The 27,360-nt window shown below is 35.7% G+C and overlaps 1 protein-coding gene across 10 annotated transcripts in view; it reads right to left on the minus strand.

The window, feature by feature from the left end:
• CACNA2D1 (calcium voltage-gated channel auxiliary subunit alpha2delta 1) overlaps nucleotides 1-27,360 on the minus strand; it is a 487,462-nt gene that overhangs the window by 104,284 nt on the left and 355,818 nt on the right. For all 10 annotated transcript variants that reach the window (XM_032276450.1, XM_032276453.1, XM_032276451.1 and 7 more), the window contains 4 exons: nucleotides 25,600-25,731; nucleotides 8,133-8,202; nucleotides 5,963-6,013; nucleotides 2,259-2,358 (listed from right to left, as the gene is read on the minus strand). In XM_032276450.1, coding sequence (XP_032132341.1) covers nucleotides 2,259-2,358; nucleotides 5,963-6,013; nucleotides 8,133-8,202; nucleotides 25,600-25,731 — 353 coding nt within the window. The remainder of the gene's footprint in view (nucleotides 1-2,258; nucleotides 2,359-5,962; nucleotides 6,014-8,132; nucleotides 8,203-25,599; nucleotides 25,732-27,360) is intronic.

Below are 27,360 nucleotides of genomic sequence, written 5' to 3' on the forward strand. Positions count from 1 at the left end.
ATCTCCATGAATATATCTACCTCAAATGTAAATATATCCACCAGAAAATGGCCATGAAATATTTTGCCTAAATTCAATGAATTAAAATGAGACATCATAACATTTGTTTGTATTATTTCCTTTGCTTCACAGTTCAGTACTTTCTGGCTATGAGTAGGAGGGTCTATGATGGTTCTGAGAAAATAAGACTTTAATAAGAGCACGTTCAAATATTTATTGGTTTTTATGTTAACAAGAAAAACATACTATAAAAGTGTAATACATTATAGATATGTGTTCAAGATGAAATGAGGATTATAATGAACAGAAAACTGCCATATAATCATACTGCCAAGTTGCTATTTTCTAGAAGTTTCAATGGTATGTGGGAGTAAAGGGGCTCATGTTACCTATTTAAGCTCCTCTGAGTGAAGGAGGATATACGAATGCTTTTTATTTATATTCATTACTTCAATTACTTTATCCAGGGGTAAATTCTTAGAAACTCAAAAAGGATCTTGGCATAGAATTATTAAGAGGATCAGTCACTAAGATAGGACTGTCAATAAGATAGTTTCATAATACAACAGAAATGTCTCTGTCTATATAAGATAAAAATATAAAAACAAGCAATGGGGAAAGGATTCTCTGTTTAATAAATGGTGTTGGGGCCGGGCGCGGTGGCTCAAGCCTGTAATCCCAGCACTTTGGGAGGCCGAGGTGGGTGGATCACGAGGTCAAGAGATCGAGACCATCCTGGTCAACATGGTGAAACCCCGTCTCTACTAAAATTACAAAAAATTAGCTGGGCATGGTGGCGTGTGCCTGTAATCCCAGCTACTCAGGAGGCTGAGGCAGGAGAATTCCCTGAACCCAGGAGGCGGAGGTTGCGGTGAGCCGAGATCGCGCCATTGCACTCCAGCCTGGGTAACAAGAGCGAAACTCCATCTCAAAAAAAAAAAAAATAAATGGTGTTGGGAAAACTGGCTAGCCATGTGCAGAAAGCTGAAACTGGACGCCTTCCTTTATACCTTATAGAAAAATTAACTCCAGATGGATTAAAGATTTAAACTTAAGACCTACCATATGAAAACCCTATAAGAAAACATAGGCAATACCATTCAGGAGGCAGGCATAGGCAAGGACTTCACAACTAAAATAGCAAAAGCAATGGCAACAAAAGCCAAAATAGACAAATGGGATCTAACTAAAAGCTTCCGCACAGCAAAAGAAACAATCATTAGAGTGAACTGGCAACCAACAGAATGAAAAGAAACTTTTGCAAGCTACTCTGACAAAGAGCTAACATTCAGAATCTACAAAGAACTAAAACAAATATACAAAAAGAAAAAAACCTCATCAAAAAGTGGGCAAAGGATATGAAGAGACATTTTTCAAAAGAAGACATTTATGCAGCCAACAAACATAAATGCTCATCATCACTGGTTATCAGAGAAATGCAAATCAAAACCACATTGAGATACTTTCTCATGCTAGTTAGAATGGCAATCATTAAAAAATCTGGAGACAGATGTTGGAGAGGATGTGGAGAATAGGAATGCTTTTACACTGTTGGTGGGAGTGTAAATTAGTTCAACCATTGTGGAAGACAGTGAGGTGATTCCTCAAGGATCTAGGAATAGAAATACCATTTGATCCAGCAATACCATTACTGGGTATATACCCAAAAGATTACAAATCATTCTGTTATAAAGACACATGTGCATGTATGTTTATTGCAGCACTGTTTACAATAGCAAAGACTTGGAACCAACCCAAATGCCCATCAACGAAAGAATGGGCACATATACACCAAGGAATACTATGCAGCCATAAAAAAGGATGAGTTCATGTCCTTTGCAGGGACATGGACAAATCTGGAAACCATCATGCTCAGCAAACTGATAGAAGAACAGAAAACCAAACACCACATGTTCTCACTCATAAGTGGGTGTTGAACAATGAGAACACATGAACACAGGGAGGGAAACATCATACACTAGGGTCTGTTGGGAGGTAGGGACCTAGGGGAGGGATAATGGGGGATGGGGAGATTAGGGAGGGATAACATAGGAGAAATACCTAATATAGATGATGGGGGGATGGAGGCAGCAAATCACCATGGCATGTGTATACCTATGTAACAATCCTGCAAGATCTGCACATGTACCCCAGAACTTTAAGTAAAATAAAAAATATATATATATAAAGTACCTAAATTCAAGAGAAGGTACAAATTGCAGACTTAATTCAGGAAAATGCAGTCGTCTTATACTTACTGAAGCTACATTCACGAAATCATCATCTGAGAGGGTTTCTAACATTTCAGAGACAGATGTTCGGATCAGTTTAAGTGTCAATCCACTAACACTTCCACTCCTATAAATAGACAAACGGGTCCATATATGTTACTCATCATTTATTTAACCAATAACATCATAAAGAAAGATAATTATGCACTGATCCTAAATTTTATATATTTTTAAAATAATTTTGCTTTTGAAAATCTCAGTAGACAAGTGAGATTTTTTGATAGAAGTGGAAATTATAAGAAATCTGCCTTTCTTTACTCCCAATATCAGTATATATACATTTCTAACTGACATTATCAAAATTACAAATGACAATTTTTAAAAAGCATGGATATCGATGGTATAGTCACTCATTCAGGAACGTCTATTACATACCAGTTCTGTTAGCCAAGTTAGAAACGAGGAGTAGAGAGATTAATAGACACAGTCATTGCCCCAGGGAGCCCATTGTTTGACTCAATTAAACCAATAATTATAAATCTGCATAACGATTATGACAACAGATTTGCAAAGAAAGTGCTTTGTTCTGCATCCTAATATCCTCTAGGATTTAGTCTTCATTTTTCTTTTCTCTACATATTCCACGATACTTGGTGACTTCACCTATGTGCAGGGCTGGCTGAACTCTAGGCAACTAATTCCCACTTCTACACTCTAGCTCCGAACACTTTCCTGGTTTTATCACTTGAGCCACCTGCTGAGCCATTACAACTCAATGTCCAAAATGACAAATTACTTCCAAACATATTTTTCATTCCTATTTATTTGGTTCTTGGTACCAAACAGTCTATATCTCAGTCATCCAATTTGTTCTTCCCTCTCAACCTTCCTATGCATTCCAGCAAACTCCCTTATTCATTCCACTTGGTATTCCAAGGCTGTGGTCCCCTCTCCATCCTCACTCCTCTGTAGCTCAGACTTCATTATATGAAGATGCTGAGCTAGAGTAACAGCCACTCCATCCAGCAGTTAGTCTCCTTCACATGCTGACAGGCGAAAATTTGGGAAGCACATCCTGACCTAATAATTTTAACAGCTCACAGATACCTACTAAATATCCAGCAATCTCAATAGATTACTCAATTACTCAGCAGAACCACCCAACAGGTTCTTCCTGCCTGTGGCACTAACAAAGACCATGGCATGCAGTAAAGAGAGAGTTTAATTGATGCAGGGCCAGACACAGCACACAGGAGATGGTGTTATTACTCAAATCAATCTCACCAAAGGCTCTGAGGGAGGTCAGGCATTTTTCAAAGACAGTTTGGTGGGCAGGGGGTTAGGGTATGAGTGCTGCTAATTAGCTGGAGATGAACTCACAGGGGTATGGAAAATAGCCCTCTTATGCTGAGGCCACTTCTGGGTGGGAGCCACAGGACTGGATGAGTCACAGGTCCCGTGGGACCACTGATAGTCAGAACTGCAAGAGCCTAAAAAGATATCTCAACAGCCCCATCTCAGCTTCTAGAATAATGATGTTATTTACAGGAATAATTGGGGAAGTTGCAAATCTTGTGACCTCCAGAATAATGGCCAGTAATTATTTAACTACATCTACATCTTAGCAGAATTCATGTTTCTCTCATCCTACTAATTTGGTAGTCTTTCATTAGTTTTACAAGGGCAATTTAGTTTTAGGGATGCACTATTATCATTTAAACTATAAACTAAATTCCCCCCCCTCCAAGTTAGGTTGGACCACACCCAGGAATGAGCTGCCAACCAGCCTGTGAGGCCAGAAACAAGATGGAGTTAGCCGTGTCAGATTTCTCTCACTGTCATAATTTTGTAAAGGCAGTTTCAATCCTCCACCTCCTCCATACAGGTCCCCAGATTTATCTGTGCAGCTTCACTTCTGACAATTCTTCCACCTGAAATTCCACTCTTTCCTCTCCCCTCCCATGCTTGCCTTTTAAAATATAAGCAATGAGGATTCAATCCCAATTTTATCTCCTTAATGCTTTCCTGCCACATTAAATCAAATTGCTCTCTTATGGATTCCTTTAGTGCTATGTCATACTTTGTATCTATTAATTTCTACAATTATTTTTATTTGTTAAGGTCTAGTATACCTAATATATTTGAATTATCTTTGACATCAGGTATTATGTCTTTTTTTTTTTTCTTTTCTTTTTTTTGGAGACAAGGTTTCACTCTGTTGCCCAGGCTGGAGTGCAGGGCATGAACAGGACTCACTGTAGCCCCTACACCTACTGGCCTCAGGCGACCCTCTCACCTTAGCCTGCTAAATGTAGCTGGAACTACAGGTGTGTGCCACCATGCCCAGCTGGTTTTTCTTTTGTATTTGTCATAGAAATGAGATTGCTTTGTTGCTCAGGCTGCTCTCAAACTCCTGGGCTTAAGCCATCCACCTGCCTCAGCCTCCCAAGTGCTGGGATCACAGATGTGAGTAACCACGTCTGGTCTCAGGAACTATGTCTTAATCATCTTTGTTTCTATGTTACTACACTGCATGTAGGAATACCTCAATACATTTCTGTTGAAATAATTTTTAAAAATAGTATTTCAATCTCATATACATTTTCAATCTTGGGCTATAAATTTGGCTTCTATAGATTTTGAAATGACAAATTATTTCTGGACATTATTATACATCCAACAGGATTATAATATATTGCATTAATATATTGATTTATACCTAAGAAGATGATTAAGGATTAGCATATAAGATCCATGATAATTTAATTAAAGCAACATGAGGCTTAAATGCATCTTAACAAATAAAATAAGAAGTAACATTTTAATTAAATTTGTTGAATTCATTTATCTTCTCTTTCTCAGGCTGGGTTATAATGGTTTGGACAACTAAATTAAATTGGTTTACTTCAGGTCAAAATGCGGAAAATTCAAATATTAACACTTATGAGATTTAGCTGCCCCCAAATTACTAGATTTTGTTTCTTCCAATGAGACAAAGAATTTTTTTTCTCTCAGGGAGAAACATGAGCATTTTTTCTCTCGGGGAAAAGCATGAGCAACCTAAGCATTTACAGTTCATATTTATTTAAATTCCCTGATTATTGCTCTTTAGAAAAGTAAATATCCGTAGCAGGATGTAATCTTTTCACTTTCTACCTCTGCGTCTTCAACCTTATTAGAAAAACTGTACACATGCACACATATACATGTATCTTGAATTGAAGCACTACAGCAAATAAACACACTAATATAAAAACTCAAGGAATTATTTTTTGCATATCACCATTTCACTTTTAAAAGTCCGAATTTTGTTTTTGTTGAGATAGTGTCTCTCTCTGTCACCCCAGCTGGAATACAGTGGCAGGAACTTGGCTCACCCCAGCCTCGATCTCCTGGGCTCAAGTAATCCTCCCACATTAGCCTCCCAAGTAGCTGGAACTACGGGTGTGATGCTACAATGCCCAACCAAGTTCCAATATTATTTAATATATTTTATATTATATAACATATAATATTAATATATTAAGACCCATAGATTCTTTTCATTTTCAATTAATTTGTTTTGTTATTGTCTTAATATGGCTTTATTGTCTGAATATAAAAGTCATCATAATTTTTCTTTCTTTTTTAATCTATCAAACATTTCTTAGTCCCAACATACTACTGTTATCTACAATCTACAAATCCTCCCATATTCTCAGTATATAAATATGTGGTATTTAACTACTCACACATCAACCAGAATAAGCATGTCTTTAGGAGATGCAGCTCCTTGGATGTACCTGAAACAAATATCATAATAAATGCTTTTCTCTTCCAAAATATCTAACACTGATATTTGTCGAATTGATATTTACTGATCTCTGAGATAAGGTTTGTTTTTCTTAAGCAAAGACCCACTTCCATTCTATCTAAGTAGACAATGGTCTTCTATTCATATTATTTAATGTCAGTTTGATAAAAGCAATATCCAATATAACATTAGAGACACCAGAAATATAATATTTAACATTTTTAACGAAAGATGAAGAAATATATTTTAACATTGAGAAGAACATTTTTCCTGGAAAAACAATTATCCTAAACTCCAATTGTTGACCACAGGTTTAAAAGTCACTTGAATGAATAACAGACTGTCATATTTTTAAATGTAAAAATTAAACACAAAAAATAGGTAAGTTGTTTAGGAACATAAAAAAGCTGTATCAACAAAAAGAAATATAACTGGCCAAAAAAGAGATTGAAATCAGGCAATAGATGATGTTATCACCAAGAATTTCAATGGCTCTCAAACTTTATAGTGTTTAAGAATCACCTGGAGAATCAGTTCAGAATGTTAATTCCGAAATTCAACCCTGTGGAATCAGAATCTCTGCATTCTAAAGAGACTCTGGAAGTGTTTTACGCAGATGGTTCAGTGATTGCGGAGAGAGAGCAACTTGATTGTGTATGACTGACCCAAAAATCTCACTAACATTGCTGGGCACAGACTGGATGGGGCCTGACTTCTCCAAAAAAAAAAAAAAAAAAAAAAAAGGGGGGGTCTGTACCCGAACTCAATTTTTTACTTATCTCTGAAGTCATCACTGTAAATCTAACTTCTCAGGAGGCTGCCAGTTAACTTTCCAATTAGTTTTCGGACAATATGCAGGACAACTCATTCTATGTGTTGAATAAGCAGTTAGAGTTTATAACCTGCACCCTTGCTTGATAAGAAGGTAAAGTGGCAGAATTGCAGGTGTATTTTCATGGACTGCAAACCTGGCTGATGCCTAGTATCTTAATACTGGTCCAGGTATGCCACTCAATGGGAAAGACAGGACATGTCTGCCACTACCAAATGGCACCTAGCTTCTAAGTCTCCTTCAAAACAACCAATCCCTGAATCCAAACAAGGTGATTAATATTAGTTTTTACCTCCACTCAACAACCCCATGGCTCCACAGGAAGAATATGTACATTATTAATAACTGTCACTGTTAAACATGGTTGCTGTTGACATAAAATTGCTACTGGGATATTTAAAAGGGCCTCTAAAAGCCTTTAAATACATGACTTTGGAATCAAACATTATGCTTCTTGGAATTTGTCTGAACCATGGCAAAATGTTAGAAATAACTTAAATGTCCAATAACAGGGGATTTCATAAATAAGTTACCATACAGTCTTCGTTCAAATGATGGTATGTGTCTTTTCTCATGAATATATACTCAAAGTTATTGATATGAGAAGTGTGGGGTACAAAGCACTATATTGTATATAATGTGAACTCATTTCTTAAAATCCACACATTAAATTTTTAAAAAGTAAATAAGATACAATTAAGTTTTTTTAAAAACCCAAAAATTAATAGTCGTTTTCCAGCAAGTCCAATTATAGATTCTTGGTATTTTTTCAGTTTTATGTTAGGAGAACGAGCCGCTTCAGTAATGAGGAACAAATAAAACTTCATTTTGGAAAAAAATAAAAGGTAAGCTATATGAACATAACAAGGGGCACCTTTTACCTTGGGGCCAGTTCTCATTAGTTCACTGCCAGAGGCAAATTATCTCCTACTTTATTTCATCTCTCTGTTAGAGCTCTACTGCAAGCAAACTGGGAGCCCTGCAATAGAAATCCCCAGCAGCTAAGAGATATAGTACTGAGATTGAATATAAAAGTTAAAGTGGTCCATTTGAAATGAATGTGATTAATGGGTTCGACTATATTAATTAGCATTACCTACTAGAACTCATCATTTTCATTTACCTTTGCCTATATCTACCTATTTTTAAGTCAGATCACTTTCAATAAGTAGATAACAGTCATCCTAGCAGTAAAAAGATTCTTTCCAAATTTTTAGAAAATATGTATTTTTTCTTTGTCTATTTTATCTTTTCATAGCTAGGTAAAAATTCTTACCACGGTCTTCTGCGTACATCATAAAGGTCGATCTTGTTTGGAGTTCTACTATTGTCAACCCATGGTGAAGCTAAAAAAAAAGAGAAAGATATTAAATCAAAATATTAGGTAAAACTTTTTTTTTTAATCACAAAATGCAATAGATACATAATTTCACTTACATACTTCAATGTTCAAATGGGAAATACAATTTGTAAGCCCTGATATTATATTCCTTTAACACGGAAAACAACACAGCAGTACAAAAGGAAATCAGTGACAGTCAATTCTCTTTTTACATGTTATTTCAGAAATAAATTTACACATACAGGTTTTCTGGGTGCTAACTTAATAGGTTTTACTAGGTGTCCAGAGGTTATAATCGTTTTCCTCTCTAACAGAAAACTTATGTGCCGCTAATGAAAATTGTGCTTTCAGTTATTTTCTCCTTCTATCTTTGTTCAATGCCATACTCTCTAGGTCTATATAAGACAGCTGTTTTTCTTGCATTCTTATGTAATAACATAATTTTACCCAGTCCATGATAAAATTATATTAAAAGGTCCACTGTATTTAAAACTCCATAAAAAGCTGTTTTAAGTTTACTGTAATGATATGAAGTAATTCAAGCAGATTCAACAATAACGTATGACGTTCATACCCCTTATCATTTTGCAATAATCAGAAAAAAACTTCATCTAGTTGTATTGATTTTTAAATGCTATTAACTTTATTCTAATTGATACGTACTTTAATTAAAATAGTGTACAAAGCTTTACATGCATGCATACCTGAAACCTAATGAAAAAAACAATGCTGATGAACTGGATGATAATTTCATGTTGAAGAAGTCCCGGTCCTTGAACATGTTTAAACATATGACTCCTGAGGAAATTCCCAATTCCTATGACTTATGTTCCACATCAATTTTGCTATTTATTTTTTGAGAAACTATAGAAATTATGAAGAACTTTACTGAGAGTCAGGCTTATTAGACAACTAATTTGGCCAGTTGGGATACGTCAAAAACTATATACAACTAAGCACTTCCTTGACTGTGAATTTTTTTTATTAGTAGTTACATTAAACAATGATTTATTCATTTTAAATGACTAATTACATTTACGTGAAGTAGTAAGTTCACGTAAATGTATATAGCACTCTCCCAACAACCATTACTGACACAGTCAATGTAACTGAAATGGCGAATTTACTGTAATTTGCTTAACTTGCACTTACAGAAAATGTGGTAGTGTTAGAATTAAGTAAAAAGCATTCTGGTAGACATATCAGTTCACTTTCATTATTCCTCTGTAATATCTGACTTTCCAAGATAGGGTCTTAGTAATATCTAGAACTATAGAAATTGTATCCTACTTTCAGTACCATGTTATGCTGATTACACATTTATTGCCTCTCTTTTCCAAATGCACCCTTCTACCTTGCTCTATGAAAATGGATCTGGGCCCTTTAAATTCTTTCCTTTATCAGATGGCACAATTTCAAGGTCTGCCTGCAAATGAAACAAGACAGACACTGAATGAGAAAAAGGATTTTGCTTCCTCATTCTGGTTGTTTGCTCACACGCTCTCACAGCATGTGCTGCTGCCTGGTGTCAGTCTCCTGCACTGTCTGTATATTCTCCAGATCTCAGCTCCTACAGTGCTGCAGTTTCCCCAGATTGCCCACTCCTGCAATATGGGCAGCTTCACCCACCTCTAATTCTGTCACACGTAGCACTCAATCCCCGCCCCTCCCCCAGGTATTTCTGTAGTGAAGACCTTACAAGGAAAGACCTGGAACCTCAGAAGGTAAATTTCCAGCAAATCCTATCAGTGTGGTATCACAGTGACTTCACCTTGGTGGGCCATGACCATACCCTCTACAAGAAGGTGTGAACCTCAGCCCAGGGGAACTGGGGGATTAAGAGCTCTGCTTTGGGCACTCTATTTCAACCCTGGAGGTACTTGTTATTACATATTGGATTATATAATATTATATCTGGTATTCATATATCCTTTAGAGTTCTCTGTACTTCTAGCCAATCCCTCATTACTCCAATGTTGTAGATAAATTTTTATTAAAAAGTAAAACATTCCCTGTTCAAAACATTGTATTTTTTCTCTCTCCTGATTGGACCAAGACTGACAAATGTATGGGGTAGATGAGGGAAGGGATTAGTTACCACTGCCAATATGACAGCAGCAATCCTGAGTTAAAAGTGGTCAGCAATGAATCTGATAAAAAACTTAATAAAACTGGAATTTGAAAGTTATGTTTCAATTGGATTTTTTGAACTGTTTACTGATCACATTGATCTAGGATTTTTGTTTTCACTACCATTGCTAACTGAAATTAACTGTGATATATATTACTACGTTCAATAAAATGTATATCTTTCTTTAAAGAAAGAAAAAAGGGCAAAGACTTTACAGTATAAGCCAAACTATATTTTAATATTGTTTATAATCTTAGGTAGTATGTATTTTAAATTATTAATAATGTTTTCTTAGAAGTTTTCTGAGATATTTACTCTTAGGTAGTATCCTTTGATTAAACCAAATTAAGATAATGTTATAGTAAAATGTAACCCTATAATTTCTTCTGTGATATTACTAATTCCCTTGTTGTAAAATCCCACGTCATTCCTTATATAGGACCAGAATTATGATGATCAAGGAATAAAATGGGTAATAACCATCCACTGTAATTCCCTAAAATAATCAGTTTCATAACCATGCACAGTGGAAGCTACATGTTTAGAGAGGGAATGAAAGCTCCTGAAGTCCATGTAAAAAGTGAAATGTTGCTCATTTTAGATGACCTTTTAGGTTCCAGAAAGATTTGGGGATGGCAGAAGAAAAAACTGAAAATGACAGCACACAATGTTGGCATCTCCTTTTTGAAATGCCATCATTCAAGGTGCTAATAATCATTTACAGAAATGTTTTCTCCTGATCAAAAATGAACTGTTGGTGTGTGCTTTATTAAATCTACTGGTCTACCATCTAGTTCACATGATACATAGAATGTATTACAGCAGTTATCAAATTGTTGATTTAAGCAGGTATTTACTTGTACATTAACTCAGAATACTGATATGTGATAGGAAAATATTCCTGAGAAAGTACACAGATTTTAGAGCCATTTTCTGTTTAATATGATCTAAAAATAATAGCAAAGTACCCGTTTTTTATTTCAGCTGCTAGGAAAGAATAAAGAAAATAATGATGCATTGAGGACTGATTCTCTTGGTAGATGACAGCTAATTGCATTTCCCAACTAACAAGCTCAAATGTATTTTTCTAATTCTAAAAACTTCACAGTTTTAGTCTCATGAAAATTTTAAAAAGTAAATTTCATACACTCAACAATGCCTTTAAAAGTCACTCCTGGTCCTTTGCCTAGATCTAATTGGTGGGTCATTATTTTAGGCTTGTCTCAATCATCTCGTACAGAGTATTAGTCACGGCTCTGAAGTGCAAGCCAAGATAATCAACTGAGACTATTTCCAAGGCAAAATTACTTCACATAAATGTGTACTGCATAGCTCAAAAAGTTTCCAGAAATTTGAGTGTTGCTCAATTACTATCCTCCCAGAATGGATTCTCTACAGTCCCTAATTTGCACCATGGCTCCAATAACCAAGTTCAGGGTAGATGACTCATTAAAAGAATGTGGATTATACTCACACCAAGGTGCCAAAAAATCTGGGAAAGCAAATAGCTAGCCTTTTCAGATTTTGAGTTATCTGCTCCCCAGTAAAACTTTTAACCTGGGAAATACTTGAAATACAGGAACAAGATTCCATATTAGTCATGGTGATACCGAGCCTTAATGAAAAATCTGAAATCTTTTGTATCTTAGTAAAGTACTTCTAACTCAAAGAACAGGCTAACTTGTGCAGGGTGTGGAGGGTGGAAGTGCACGCAATAGATTCTACTCCAGGCCGTTATGCAGAGTCTCAAAGCTGGTAGAGCTTTTGCCTCCTTCAGCACTTGGCTTCTAAGGGCATCCAGGACATTGGGCTTGCAGCTGCTAGATGGAGGGAGGAAGTATGGAGAAGACACACTCAAGCCCTAACAATCTCAGGCTGGAACTGTCATGGAACACTTTCACTCATTTTCTATTGGTATGAACTTGTCACATGGTTCTACACAGACAAAAAGGAGATGTGAGAAATGTGGTCCCTGGCTAGGCAGTCTTTTTTAAAAGGAAATTTCCCAATGGAAGGAGAAGACAGAACTTTGGTGGAGAGCTAGCAACCCTGGTCACAGGTACAAACGTACAATTTAAAAATGAGTAATATCCAGTACCTATTAGAACATCAAATTTTCTGTACTCAGCAATGTCTTCAAGTAATCTACCATGGAGATGACAATGATGAGGATAAGCTAAATTTAGAACCTAGCAAATAAATAAAACATTCCAGTATTAAGAATTACTTCCAGACTAAATTTTAGGACTGAGGTTGCTTGCACAAGAAATTTATTTGTGAAAAAAACAACTAGAATCCATCTGGGCATTGTTGTTGATGTTGTTTATGTAACTAAAGAAACCATAAACCTAGTCTGCAGAAATGTTGTAATTGAACCCTAAAGCAACTTTGGGGCTCTAAACCTGCACCAGTAACCGCAAGTTATAAAAGCTTTTTAGCCCCAAGCACACCCCTTCAGATATGTCACAAAGTGTTTTAGAACAGAGAGTTACTCCCACAGAACACTACCAGAAACAACGAGAAGGGCTAACCAAGAAATGTAACTTTACACAAAAGTAGGATATCTTCGTATTTCTTGCCTGATAGAATGGGATGGGGTGAATGGGTCAGTGAGTGTTCTGTATTTCTCACTCTCATTTTACAGATGAGAGTTTTTAATCATAATTACACAGCAGATACGACCAATGTGTATTATATATTTAGGCAGCAATGGGAATAGGGTAGAAAAAATAGCTGGTGTCACACTGCATTGTAGGTAGTCAAATTAGGAAACATCCTATCTGATGGACAGAACTGCATGTGACCCAGAGATCCTGGATTTTACTCACTTGTTGGAACTTTGAGTCACCTATGGGGATTTGCTGAGTGTGTTCTACACGTGGGGAAAAATGGTAAGCACAGATACTTCAAATGCCAGAATAATGGACTGTAACAGGGCTTCCTACGCATTTCCTCCTCCTTCCTTCTAGTAAGAGTTCTCAGGACTGCCCTGCCAGAAACTATACTTCTGTTTCTTTTGCCGTGATGTGGCCATGATATCAAATTCTAGTAGATAGGGTGTGACCAAAAGTGATATATGCATGACCCTTCAATCACTCTTGTTGCCTTCTACTAATTTTCCTGTCTTCTTTGGCCTCAAAAGTTCTATGGTGGTGCTGAGCCTATTTTAATCAGACAGATGAGGACAACAACCTAGGGAGTGGCAGATGGCTGAAACCTCAGTTGCTGGACAACATTATGGACCAGGGTGACCCTAAGCACTGGTTTATCTGTTCGGTAGGATTTTACCTAAGAGTATTTTTTAAATGTTTCTTTTGTGATATTGATTATTAAGTAATTGAATCAGTACCTTGATACAGGTCAGGACTTTTCTGAATCATGCCAACCTGGGTCAAGTATTAAAGCTATGAGAATGCACAGGAGGCAAAATCTTCACGGGGTGTTTCGAGTAACTGACGGAGTACAATTGGAATGTTCATAACACGAAGAGCTGATGAACGCGTGAGGTGATGACTATCCCCACTAACCCTGACATGATTATTACACATTATATGCCTGTATCAAAATTATATACCTGCTATATGTCCACAAAAATTAAAAATAAAAATAAAAACTTAAAAATCTGCTTCACTGTATTGTTCTCATTGCCATATAGTTTTAGGAGAGTATTATTTGGTCCCCAGGAAACTGCTTATTGCTATATAATACTTATAGTGATTCCGAAGTAACTGGCACCAAGTAACCAGTTACTTTTGAAAAGTAACAATCATTCCCAGATGAAATTTTCAAATGCTGAATGTCTAAAGCTTTATGGCTTAGAACCATTAAGGAGATTCACAGGCAGAAGATAAGACTGGAAAGCAATCATTCCAGGTGAGTAAATGTTACTATAAAGACTCTATTTTCTTGTCATTTTGACATTGTTTTCCCTGGTTGGATCTAACCTAGTGTAGAGCTTAAAATCATGAACTTGGGAACCAGCCTACCTGGATTTTTCACTGGGTGAATGAATTTGGGTAAATTATTTCACCTTTTTTCAGTAAAATGGGACTAATGACGGCACTTACTAGGATTACAGCTAAGACTTAATGAATTTTACACATAAACACTTAGAACCACAGTTGGCACAAAATAAGCACTCCATTTATAGATACTTGAAACAGTATGACTGAGTCACTGGAACTACTTATAGATTACAGATTTTTAAAAATGAAAGATTTTTATAAGATATGCTTAGATGTTAACCACTTAAAAGCTTGTTTCTGTGACTAAGGCTTGAACTGGATACTTTTTCCATCTGACTCCATCTTCCTGATGCAGGCTGGTGTTACAATAAAATTTTCTAGGAATCTAAACACTGACTTCATGATACTATCCTCAGAAACCTCACGGAGAACACTGACATAGCAAAGAGGACAGGATGGGTGAGATGGCAGACAGGGCCCTAGGAAACAATAACTCTGTATTCAATAACATTTTCCAACTGCTTGTTCTCCTTGATTCATTTTTATTTAGAAACTGATTCTCTAAAACTCTACTCTAAAACTCTCTTTCAGTTCTAGTACTTATGATCTTGACTTATTTAACCAGCTTAATAAATACCTATTATCCACTATATGCAAGGAACTGTGTTAGGTGACATGAGGCATACAAATATGTAATAAACTACCTCTCACTTGCATACGCTGCAATGGTTTTTAAAAGAGCACATGCAAAACACACCTGGAAGAAGGTAAAATTTGATATCTATCATAATATATACATAAAAACAAAATCATCTGAGAGAACAAAATTATCTTGCTTTTGGGAAAGTCTTCATATGACTATTGTTGCCCAGGCTGGAGGGCAGTGTCATGATCTCGGCTAACTGCAACCTCTACCTCCCGGGTTCAAGTGATTCTCCTGCCTCAGCCTACTGAGTAGCTGGGATTACAGGTGCCCACCACCACGCCCAACTAATTTTTGTATTTTTAGTAGAGACAGGGTCTCACCATGTTGGCCAGGCTGGTCAAGCTCCTGACCTCAGGTGATCCGCCTGCCTCAGCCTCCCAACGTGCTGGGATTATAGGCATGAGCCCCCCAGGCTGGACCTGCATTTTATTTTGAATGATGATTAAGATACATATTACCAGAGATGGGCTCTAGGAACTAGGCACATAGATATGAAAACAAAAAGGCAGATGTATAGAATAGAAAATAAAACAAAAAAATTAAAAGCGGGTAAAATGTAATACAGGGGTAAACAATGAAGTTTGAACTGTACATTAAGAGATAAAACTAGAGACACAGATTGAGTTACAATCTTTGGATGGTATGAATGCCATGGTAAAAGAGCCAGATGCCATTAACTAACTGTCCAATGCCAGCTTGTGTAACTCACCAAACAGCTGAAAATCTAACTCTACCCCACATTACTTTTACTACTTATTTTTTTCAGAAGGGTCTTGCTCTGTTGCCCAGGCTTGAGTGCAATGGTGTGATCTCAGCTCACTGCAACCTCTTCTTCCAGGGTTCAAGCAATTCTCCTGCCTCAGCCTCTTGAATAGCTGGGATTACAGGCGTCTGACACTATGCCTGGGTAATTTTTGTATTTTTAGTAGAGATGAGGTTTTACTATATTGGCCAGTCTGGTCTCAAACTCAAAACCTCAGGCGATCCTCACGCCTTGATCTCCCAAAATGCTGGGATTATAGGCATGAGCCACCGTGTCTGGCCCTCTACATCATTTTGAAATAATTTTACTAGCTCTTTGTTTGCATTATATTTTAATGTGTTTATAAGATTTCCTTTTCCTTCACCTGTGAGTTCCTCCAGAGAAAAATCTTCTCTTACTGGTTTTAGAATCGTCAGGATATTTCAGTTTCTTCAGAAACAGGAGTTCTGCCTTGTTCTTATCAGTCTTTTCTCCTTTGCCCGGACTTAAATTCATTGATTTAATCAAATAATTTTGAATTATAATTTTGTTTCTGGGCAGAGAGACTCAATATTCTGGATATTCTGATGATATCACTGTATTGGTTGGAGAGTGACTTTTTGATATTTCCACTATAATATTTCCAAAAGTTTTCAATAACTTCTTTTTTTTTGAGACAGAGTCTGGCTCTGTCACCAGGCTAGAGTACAGTGGCATCATCTCAGCTCACTGCAACCTCCGACTTCCTGGTTCAAGAAATTCTCCTGCCTCAGCCTCCTGAGTAGCTGGGATTAGAGGCATACAACCACGCCCAGCTAATTTTTGTATTTTTAGTAGAAATAGGATTTCACCATGTTGGCCAGGATGGGCTCGATCTCCTGACCTCATGATCTGCCCACCTCAGCCTCCCAAAGTGCTGGGATTACAGGCGTGAGCCACCATGCCCGGCCTTCCTAACTTCTTATAGATAAACAATGGGCAGAAACCCACACACACAAACATGGTATTACAACCAAGGATAAGTCACCATCATTTCAAAAATAAAAGCTCTTATTACAAACTGCATTACTGGTAATTATAAAGATGCGAGATAACACACTTAAAACATTTTTACTTAAAGGGATAGCTGTGTGTCAGCAGGAGTAGCAATCAAAAAGGACAAGTTGAGCAATTAAATGGAATACTCAATAAAGTAAGAGTTACACAAATATTTAATCATTTAGATGTCCCTAATGTAATAATTAAGTAACTTGGAAATAAACATGAGCCCAGTAAGTTCTATAAGGCAAGTGTTGGAGAGGATTTACTGGGAAATAATGTTAGACATGTGCTACATAGAGAAAAACATGAATTCTGACAGAGAAACATGTTTCTTATTTTTGTATGCAAATAAATTCAATTGTATGACAATAATGACATCGCTAAAAACATAAAACAAACTGTTTCTACAGAAACAAGTTTTGTGGTTTTGTAAGTCAAAATCTTAGATGATGGTGATAGTAATAGATTTTTTTTAAAAGTTTATATTTAGGGTACTTGAGAAAGTTCTTAAAACATCTGATTTTTTGACAGAAGATCTTTTTAATTTTTCATAATCAAGTATACTGAACATAAATGAATTACACAGCAAAGATGTTTTATGCATCTAAAAATGAATGGCATCAGTATGGAAATTCGGTAACGCATAAAGAAAAAAGAGATTGAGAGATATATCTTAGAGGTCGAAAACAGCTAAAGCATCCTATTTACCTATGCTATCCTGTGAGCAATAAGTCTAGTCAGTTTAAGTGTGACTGAATCCATGGCTGACCATAAGGCCAACAATTACTACAACCCTTATCTGTGAAAAAAAAGACAGATTCTGGTAAGAGACAAGGTTATAGAAAATGCAACAAATGTGAGGCTAGAAAATCGCCTTGATAATCAGGATAAATTGAGAATTTTAAAACAGTATGTCATCCTTTTGTGTATATGTGAGATGTATCCCCCACACAACACAATCAGTGGATAGCATATAGCAAAGAAAACCATGTGATACAAAGCCAGTGCTTGAGCATAAACAGAGCGTTTTGTACCCCGCTGTGAACACCTCAAACTTTACTGTTCTAAGTTAAACTCATCACTTTACTCCCAAAATAAAAATAGTTTTGATTTTTAATTTTAGTAAACAGCTTTAATATTCTCATCCATTCAACTTAAAAATGTTACTCAACTTATAGTCTTATGTCAGTCATTAAATTCATTTTTAAAAAACAATAAAATCTGATATCATCATTTCTATTCAAGAATTCTTTTTTAATTCCTATTTGATCCCTTGTTCAGATCTTAAAAATTCCACATCTGACCATTAAAATAGCATATCCTCTGGTCAAGCTCCCCCATCTTTCTCCTTCTCGTCATAATAATAAATGCTTTAATCATAGCATTACAGTGCCCAGAATGTGTTTGTGGTACTTTGCCTACACATTAAATCCCAAACATTCTGGTATTCAAGGCCATGGAATCTGCCATTAATAAACGTTTAGATTCAATATTACTTTCTCTGTAGCAAGCTATTGGATTAACTGACATCACTAGTCTCCAACAGAAGTTGTTCATCTCCTCGTATTTTTATTTCATGCCATTTTCCCCTCCAGAAACGTTTTGCCTCTTCTTCTTCTTCATTGACTTGATTTTCAATCCAAAGTTCATAAACCTCTTTTATGACTCTAATGCATAATTACTTCTTCTTTTTCATAATTTCTATAGCAAATCTACTGCTATGATCTAAGTGACTTGGTATTTAATTATTTAATAATTTGTATTGAAATCTAAATTTAAGATGTATTTAATTTAGATGTATAAGTTTTGACTCCCTAATTAGATGTAAATTTTCTAAAAGGCAGAAACAACTTGCTATTTTAAAACACAGATGTGCACTGGTAACCAAAGCAGAGATGCTTTTTGTTCCCCAGTATCTGTTTTCCACTTCTTACTTAGTGCAGCCCCCTGCCTTTTAGCTGGATATGTGGACATTTTGAAGGTAACAAGGTAACTATGACCAAGAGACGGCTAAACTCTGGCCAAAAACCAATGAAAGAAAATGCTTTAAGTGATTGCCAGAAAGTTCCCTTAAAAAGGGGGCATGAAAGAATACCATTATTTACTTCTAAGAAAGAGTACAAGTAACAGTGATAGACTCTAATGCAGAGGCCATACTCAGAGAATGACAGAGTTATTAGATCTGGGGTGCACAGGGTGCAGACCCCTTATTTGTATAGTTTCCCTACCTGTCCCAGTCTATGTTAACTCTGACATGAGTAAAAAACCAAACTTCTATAGTATTAAAAACCACAATTATTTTAAATTTTCTGTAATTGGTAGCTAGTAAGAGTCCTAACTAATATACTGGACTTCAATAATTATTAGCATAAAATGTAATGATCAGTTCAATTTAAAGTTTGTTTATATAATGATTAATAAATGTATACATTTATAGTTGAACTATGTATCCATAAACAAATTTAAAGTAAAAAAAGAAATCAGGCATTTTTAGAGATAACTGAAAGCAGTACTTCTATAAACATCATAAATGTTGAGGCGCTACTGCTATCCCGTTTTCTTCTAATTGGCTAGAAATGTATCAAAAATGCTCTGTTTATGACTAAACTTTGAAAGGTATTCTTTGGACTACCTTATCATCTGCTGTTTGATGCTTAAAATATTCTTAAATTATTGCTCAAAAAGTGGCATACAATTTAAGAACTGTTGGCTACCTGTATTAAAAAAAAAAAAGTCACTCCATATACTTTATAACAGATTCTTTTGCATTTTATTCTGCAAAATCCTAGCAGAAATAGCAACAGGAAGATGTTTCTCAGAGGTCTGTTTTACATTACCTTAACATACATTAGGTCCCTTTATTATAATCTCATAGTTTTGAAATTAACAAATGAGGTAGGGCAGAGAAAGAACAAATAATTACTAAGGCATTAAGTAAATGTCATATGGAGATGAAGTAGATTTTTAGTTTTCTCTCTTTCTTAATAAATACAACTAATTGCCCGAAAAAAAGAATAAGTGCTGCCTACATTGGCATTTCAATGAGCCACTGATTCCTAATTACAATCCCAATTACTGCAGCAATTGGTACAATTTCAGGAGACATTAACAGGTCAAATGAGCAGTTTGTATCATGGTTTTTATGATGCGTAAGAATTCACAAAGTTGATAGCTATTGAAAGCAGTTTTTAATACCAGTAAAGTTAATTTATACAAATAAAATAAGAGTTCCTAAAGGAAAGAACTTGTAAGATAAACTGATTTTCCAATGAGCACATATTCAAGGAAGACATCATTAAATATAAGTTTCTAATCATATCTGTGCCATGAGCTAGCTGTATGACTAGGGCAAGTCTCTTTATTCATCCTGCGAAACTAAGACTGGATGTAGCAAATGCTACAAACAGTAGGCTACAAGCAGATATAATTAGTGCTTGCTTTGGAAATCATTTTGTTCAATCATCCCAAGTTACTTATGAAGAAATAGGTACAGAAGCAGAACATGACTTAAAGTACAAAGTGATGCTAATGACAGTTTTTATATGAACCCAGAACTCCTTAAGGTACAATATTCCTTTTATTATAACACACAGCCTACTACCGTCAGAGGAAAGAAGAAAGAGGAAGGAGAGAGAGGTGGAGAAAGAGTGAAAAAAAAGAAGGGGTGGAGAAAAAGGATAGACACCAATGATTTTCATAGCTTATTTCCATGTACATCAATGAAATTATAAAGCAGGTTCCTGTTCAGTCCAAGAACAAATGTTAAGAGTTTAAATCTCCACTAATTACAAAACTACTTTTCTGAATCAGTACTGCATAGGGACCTTTATATTATGCTAGCTCTAGAGATCTCACTGGAAGTCATGTTTCTACGTATTTTAAATAATCTGATAACTGAAAATCATGAGAGTACTCTAACTTTCCCCTACATCTGGGCAATATGCTCCAACAGATTTAATGCTTCTTATTCTTTCAGCAATTCTACAATTTAAGTATTGTTATCTTCCTTGTTTCACAACTGAGGTCAATGAGGATTTTCCAATGGTCATCATCATACAAAGTGGTGGAGGTGGGGTTTATGTCCTGGCTATCTGGTTCAAGAATGTAATTACTGTCAAATCTAAAAAAGTCGATCCTGGCTGGGCATGGTGGCTCACGCCTGTAATCCCTGCACATTGGGAGGCCAAGGTGGATGAATCACCTGAGGTCAGCAGTTCGAGACCAGCCTGGCCAACATGGCAAAACCCCGTCTCTACTAAAAATACAAAAATTAGCCGGGCATGGTGGCATGCACCTGTAATCCCTGCTAATAGGGAGGCTGAGGCAGGAGAATCGCTTGAACTCAGGGGGCAAAGGTTGCAGTGAGCCAAGATCTCGCCACTGCACTCCAGCCTGGGCAACAGAGTGAGGCTCTGTCTCAAAAAAAAAAGTCAATCTCATAGAATACAGAGTCAAATGGTGGTTACCAAAGACTGGGGTGGTTACAAGCGAGGAAGAGATGTGGAGATGCTGGCCAAAGGACAAGTAACTACAGTTGGAGAGAAGGAATAAATTTAAGAAATCTATTATATGAAATGGTGACTTTAATGATGATATATAGGCCATAATAATAACTATGATAAGTGAGGCACTTGTTAATTAGATAGATTTAGCCATTCTACAATGTGTGTGTGTCAAAACATGTTGTACATAGTAGTGTTACCCTTCAATTAAAATTTTACATTTTTTTATCATTATGGATACATAATAGGATACAAAATATTGATGGAGTAAAAAAATTATCTATCTATCTATCTATCTAGCTATGTATCTAGCTATCTAAATTGCTCACCCACCTCATGGTATGTGGCTGTGCTCTAAGCAGCACATTAATAATCAACAAGAATATTTTTTAGGTCCTATTGTGAATCAGAAGGTTCTAGTTCCTGCAAAACATTTCATTTTCAATAGTTCTGTGGCAAGTATTCTTTTACACAAATAAAAATAGGTAGCTTACAGAATTTAAAAATGAAAATTATAAAATTTTATATCTGTATGAATAGACTCTACTTGATCTTTACAATACTGTGAAGTAATGGGGAAGTTGACTTTCCCATATTACAAATGTAGAAACTGAAAGCCTGAAAAAGAAGGTTGATGAATTTAGCAAAAAGAAATACAAGACAATCAGTTAAGTCTGATTTTCAATAAAAAATAAATACTGTCTTAGTAAAAGTATAATCCAAATATTGCATGAAGCATAATTATACTAAAAAGTTCTTCATTGCTTATTTGAAATTTACATTTAATTGGACATCCTTTATCATATCTGCTAACCCTTCAGAAAAGTGACCTAAGGCCATCGGCTAAAATCTGTGCCTTCTGACCAGTTTCGCTATGTGGTATTATTGCTTGACTTTATGACTTAGTCATGTTTAGATTCCTTCCAGAGTTCTATTTCAGTTTCTTTGTCAACTCACTTGTAAGCTTCAATTATGTTCTTTAATGTCCGAGATAAAGACAAAGCTGCATTTAGGCAAAATTATTCTAGTTGACATGTACTATTGTAGATACGCCTACTGTTTCCTATTTTCAGAGTACTTTTCATCATATTATCTCATTGATCACAATAACCCCCAGGGGATAAACTGAGAAGTTATTAGTGTTCCAATTTTTGAAACTTGATGATTAGGACCCAGAAGGCTTAAGAGATCTACCCCGGTTACCACAGGTTGTAGGGAGATGCTGGCCTGATGGTCTTCTATGTGAAATTCCAATTAAGCAGAAGTAACATATATGCTGTTTCCACTTACCATTAAAATAATCAAAATACTGAAAGACTATTTTTGACCTCTGGTTTAACATAGAATAAACATAGAATAAAAATAAATACAGTCTTTCTATATTACTTTGCTTCTATCAAAATGATATAATCAGAGAAGTATACATAGTCTATCAAAAAAAATTTTTTAATCGCATAATTTAAACAAAGCTTTAAACTTGGTGATCATGTTAAATGCGTTGAAAATACAGTCTTTCAAAAACAAACAGTCATCCACTTTAAAAATTATAACATTGTCTTAATGTCTTTACTAATGACTTGATTCTATTATATCATTATTGTCATAAAGAGCAACTCTGCAACAGATTCACTAAACTAAAATTGATTCAAGTGTATTCCACAGCAGTCAAGTGCACTATTTTACAGACCGTCCTGTAACAGGTAAATGAATTCAACCTGACTGTCATTTAGTGAGTCAATTTGCTTGCCAAACTCTTACTTAAAAACTAGATATTATGAATGGGCACAGGGTTGCTTCCACACCTAATGTTCTGCAGAGACTGATGCAGGACTTTTCTCCATCACTTTGCCAGCTGGAGACCTCCAGCCAGTGATGTCCCTACCCAGGCCTTGCTTGGGCCTGGGTTCCCCACAGGAGACACCCCATCTTCCCTGCCTGCTGGTCAGCACCCAGCCTGCACTCTGGCATGGATCCCATGGCCACCGCAACTGCGCACTCAGCCCTTGATGGGAGGGAGTGTGTGAGCAAGTGAGTGCAGGCTGCCATCACCTATTCCAAGTGCTGGCACAGAAGACTTAAAACAAAGGCACCACTCAAAGGTGGGCATGACAGTGTAAAAAACCAATTAGGAAAGGGTAGGTGTATGTAAAATAGGTGAAGGGTGGGGATCAATCAGAGGAAAACATGTCAAACAGGAAGAGAGGTTCTCAATCTGGTCCAAAGATCTACCCGGGAATTACAGATAGGCATTGAACTGTCTTCGGCTTGAAGGTAGTGTTACACCAGAAACCCTCCCCTGTCTTCATAGATTTTGTCTGTCTCCTGCCTCTATCAAGACCACATGAATTCTGCTAAATATGTTTTCCAAGATGAAATGAATAAATGTCAACGCATTTGAAAATATATGCTTAGCATGAAAAAATTAAAGCCATCATCCCTCAGCATTTGAAATTAATTACAGAATATGTTTTATTAGTAACTTTTGAAGTTAACTGCTATTTGTTAAAACAGCCATTTTTGAAAAGCATTCATAATATAACTAATCTTTCCATCCACCTCTTGATCCCCATGTTTTCTCTCCCATGTTACATTCATTCTTTCCTTCCTCTCCTCTTGTTTTTCTTTTGTAACCCTTGTCTCTCTCCCTGGACATCATCATTCTCTCTCTGATACTGGGCTCTTGGTTGCTCATTATCATCCTAATTTTCTTTTAATAATTATTTCCTTCTTTCCCTTAGTTATTTATATATGGAATATATAATATTTTTAAAAGCTATATAATGCTGTAAGTTATTGACAAATACATTCTTACATTTATTACTGGATAGGATATGTCTATTTCCTATATTTTAAATTATGTCAGGTCTTATAATTTATAAATGTTTTGTAAGACCTGATATAATTTTAAGGTTTATTACATCAGGTTTACTGTGTGCATGAGTGGTGTTGTCTTTTTCCTTTATGTTATGTTACATATTCAAATTTTAAGTCTTCTGATAGTATTTAACATGTTAATAAAATAATAAGATTATGTTTAGCAGGGCTGTATTAAAGTGAACAATATTCCATAAAGGAAAAATTTCACTATTATAATGATAAACTATGTGATACATTCTCCACATCAGATATTAATAAAAATATTTTATAACACATTTTTTTCAATATTTAATACAAACTTGGCCTTTCCTAGTGTGTTGGCTTATACAGGAAAAAGTTGTTACTGATTTTACCATCTGGCATTTGCAACCCTGAAGAAGTTTTATGGTCTTTACCTAACTTGAATACCATTTGATCTGATGATAATCCAGACACTTTCATTCATTGCTATAATATTACAATCCAAACCTATATGTTTTTTAATTTTTATTTCACTCCTATTTACTGCTTTGACTTTTTATAAGACTAACTCATATGTTAAATATGTTTAGGACACCCAAGCCTCAAGAAGAACCATGCTATTTAAAGTCATATGGTAGCCACTTAAAGCCAAATTATCAAGCATGGATACTATAACTCAGATCACATGTTTGAGGGAGAAAATGCATTTTATGTTTGTCATCTTGCTCTAAGAAGTGGAGAAGTTAAAAACACCAACAGATATTTGACTTAAAAGTTTCCTCAATAGGTTTTCAGGATGTAATAGCGATTAATTTTTCATTTTTGTATAGAAATTACTATTTCTCCTTGCTCTTTTATAATAATATACATTTATAAAAAGATTTTTTCATTTTAACATATATTCATCTTCACTGAGTGTATACAATCACTGAGATGCATTCAGAAGTAATACAACCTGACACATGAGAAAAACTCTATTTTCGCTGTGATTTCATTTTATTTCTTGTCCTACTCATTTTAACAGATCCACATCTACTGATTAAAGAAATGCATTAACACTTATGTTACAAATTTCAATCTCAGACTTAAAATCTGAAGATAAATATCTCAATTTATAAAAGTCAACTCTCTAACATGACTCACATCTTTGTGCATGCTGAGCGGTTGGGCCTTTGTCTCGGAGCTGTTTTAAGACTGATGCTAATTTCCTGTTCCAGGTATATACCTAAGGATACCTGCTCATGGTCTCACAGCAGCGTGGCCTGATTCCAGTTACCAAAGCTCCAATTGCTCCTTAGGTATTTCAGTTTAAAGTGATTTTGGTCAATCTAAAGCCATGTAAAGAAGAATGTTCTTTCCTTATAAAAGTAGTGTGATATAATCATCTTTTTCTTACAATATCAGGGAAGATAACAGAGTGTTCTCCAGAAACATTGAGGCTGGAACTTGACAATGACTGAATCACTAGGCACCTACCTGGGTAATATCGAGCCAGGCCAGTGGCACTGCCAAAAACCTGCCACAGCAATGAAGGGTCTTCCTCTCGATTTTTTTTGAAAACTTCATCTAAGGCACTTGTCCAGTTGAGTTCATTTAACACAATTGTTGCTAACAAAAAAAAGAAAAAAAATTAATTCAACTTCATAATTAAACACTGAATCTGTCTTCATTTATTTACAAAATAATATTAAATATGTTCATCGTTCTACCTGTAAAAGCACTTTAATCCAGTCATTATCAACAAGCTTTAGACACTTTAGAGGACAGTTTGACTCGATCTAATACTAACACGCACATCGTGTTCACTGAAAAAAGTTCTTAAGAGATTTACACTCTGGAGAGAATTTCTGAAAATAAAATTTTACATGACAGTGGCCCTACTGACATTTTGGCCTGGATTATTCTTTGTTGTGGGGTCTGTCCTGTGAACTGTACAATGTTTAGCAGCAACTGTAGCCTGTACCCACGGGATATCAGTAGCTCCCCATCCCCCAGCTGTGACAAGCAAAAATGTCTCCAGAATGTCAGATGGCCCTTGGGGGCAAAATCAGTCCTGCTTGAGAACCACTGTGACACATAAAATATGAGGAGCGATGAGTGGTATTCCTTTTTATCCTCAGAAGTAGTTCTGAGGAAACCTATAGGACACCTTAGGACAGAGTTTTAAGACCACAGTACTCAACTATTGATGACTCGAGGAGGCATAGCAGCATAACTTAGCCTGCTACCTAAGTAAAAAAAAAAAAAAAAAAAAAAAAAATGTTGTTGTTGAGCACAGCTGATTAACTGTGTTTACACAATGAAAAAACATATATTTTAGTGATGGGAAAATTCATTCAGAGGCTTGACAATAACAGTGTTAAAAACAAACTAGCTGACACTTTATCACTACCTTCATAAATGATAGGGTTTCTTTGTTTGTTTTTGCTACTGGTTAGTTCTGTTAATTAGGGCATGGTGCCAATAAGGGCCAGGTGATGATTCTGACACATATTTATAAGTAGAAACTGATCTGGGACAGGTATTACAAACTATACCATTCATTACAATGCAAGAGAAAGAATTATAATGTAGGACATATTATGGGTTAAAATAGTTAAGTTATAAAATAATTTCTAATTATTGGCCTTTATGATCATAACTTCTCAAGTCTAGCATACTAAAAATTTAATTGGCCTAATATAATTTTCCTAATATAATAACACAAAAAGATGACATAGATAATCTTATATGTAAAATACACATCAGAGATTAGCAGATTGGGCCACTCTGCATTTGACAATCTCTGACCATGCCTGAACAGTGGAAATGTGCTTAAGATAAAGACTGGAGATACAGCTTAACTTTTTTCTATTTTTTTCTGTGATGATAGCAAATAAAACAAATGAATACCATAGTGGTTAAATCACACACAAGCTTTTTAAAAGGTAAAATTAAAAAGAGCTTCTGCGAAAAAAGATGCACAGCTTATGTGTTTATATTTTAAAGGGTGTATCATTTACAAAAACAAGGTGATTGTGAAACTGTTCTGGGACCAGCATGCTAATGCAGTTCCACATTATTGAAAACTAACAAGATTTTCATCTTTATGGATACGATTACTTTCAAAAAGATCAGTTGTGTGTGCGTGTGAATATTCATGAGCTGCGTCAGATCCATCCTGCATCTGAGATACTAGAGAATTCATATTCAAAAGCATGATCCAATGAACACTAAGTGGCTAGTTATATGAGAATT

Source organism: Sapajus apella, unplaced genomic scaffold, assembly GCF_009761245.1.
Source record: "Sapajus apella isolate SASKATOON/1434 unplaced genomic scaffold, GSC_monkey_1.0 scaffold7, whole genome shotgun sequence".
Classification (NCBI taxonomy): Eukaryota; Metazoa; Chordata; class Mammalia; order Primates; family Cebidae; genus Sapajus; species Sapajus apella.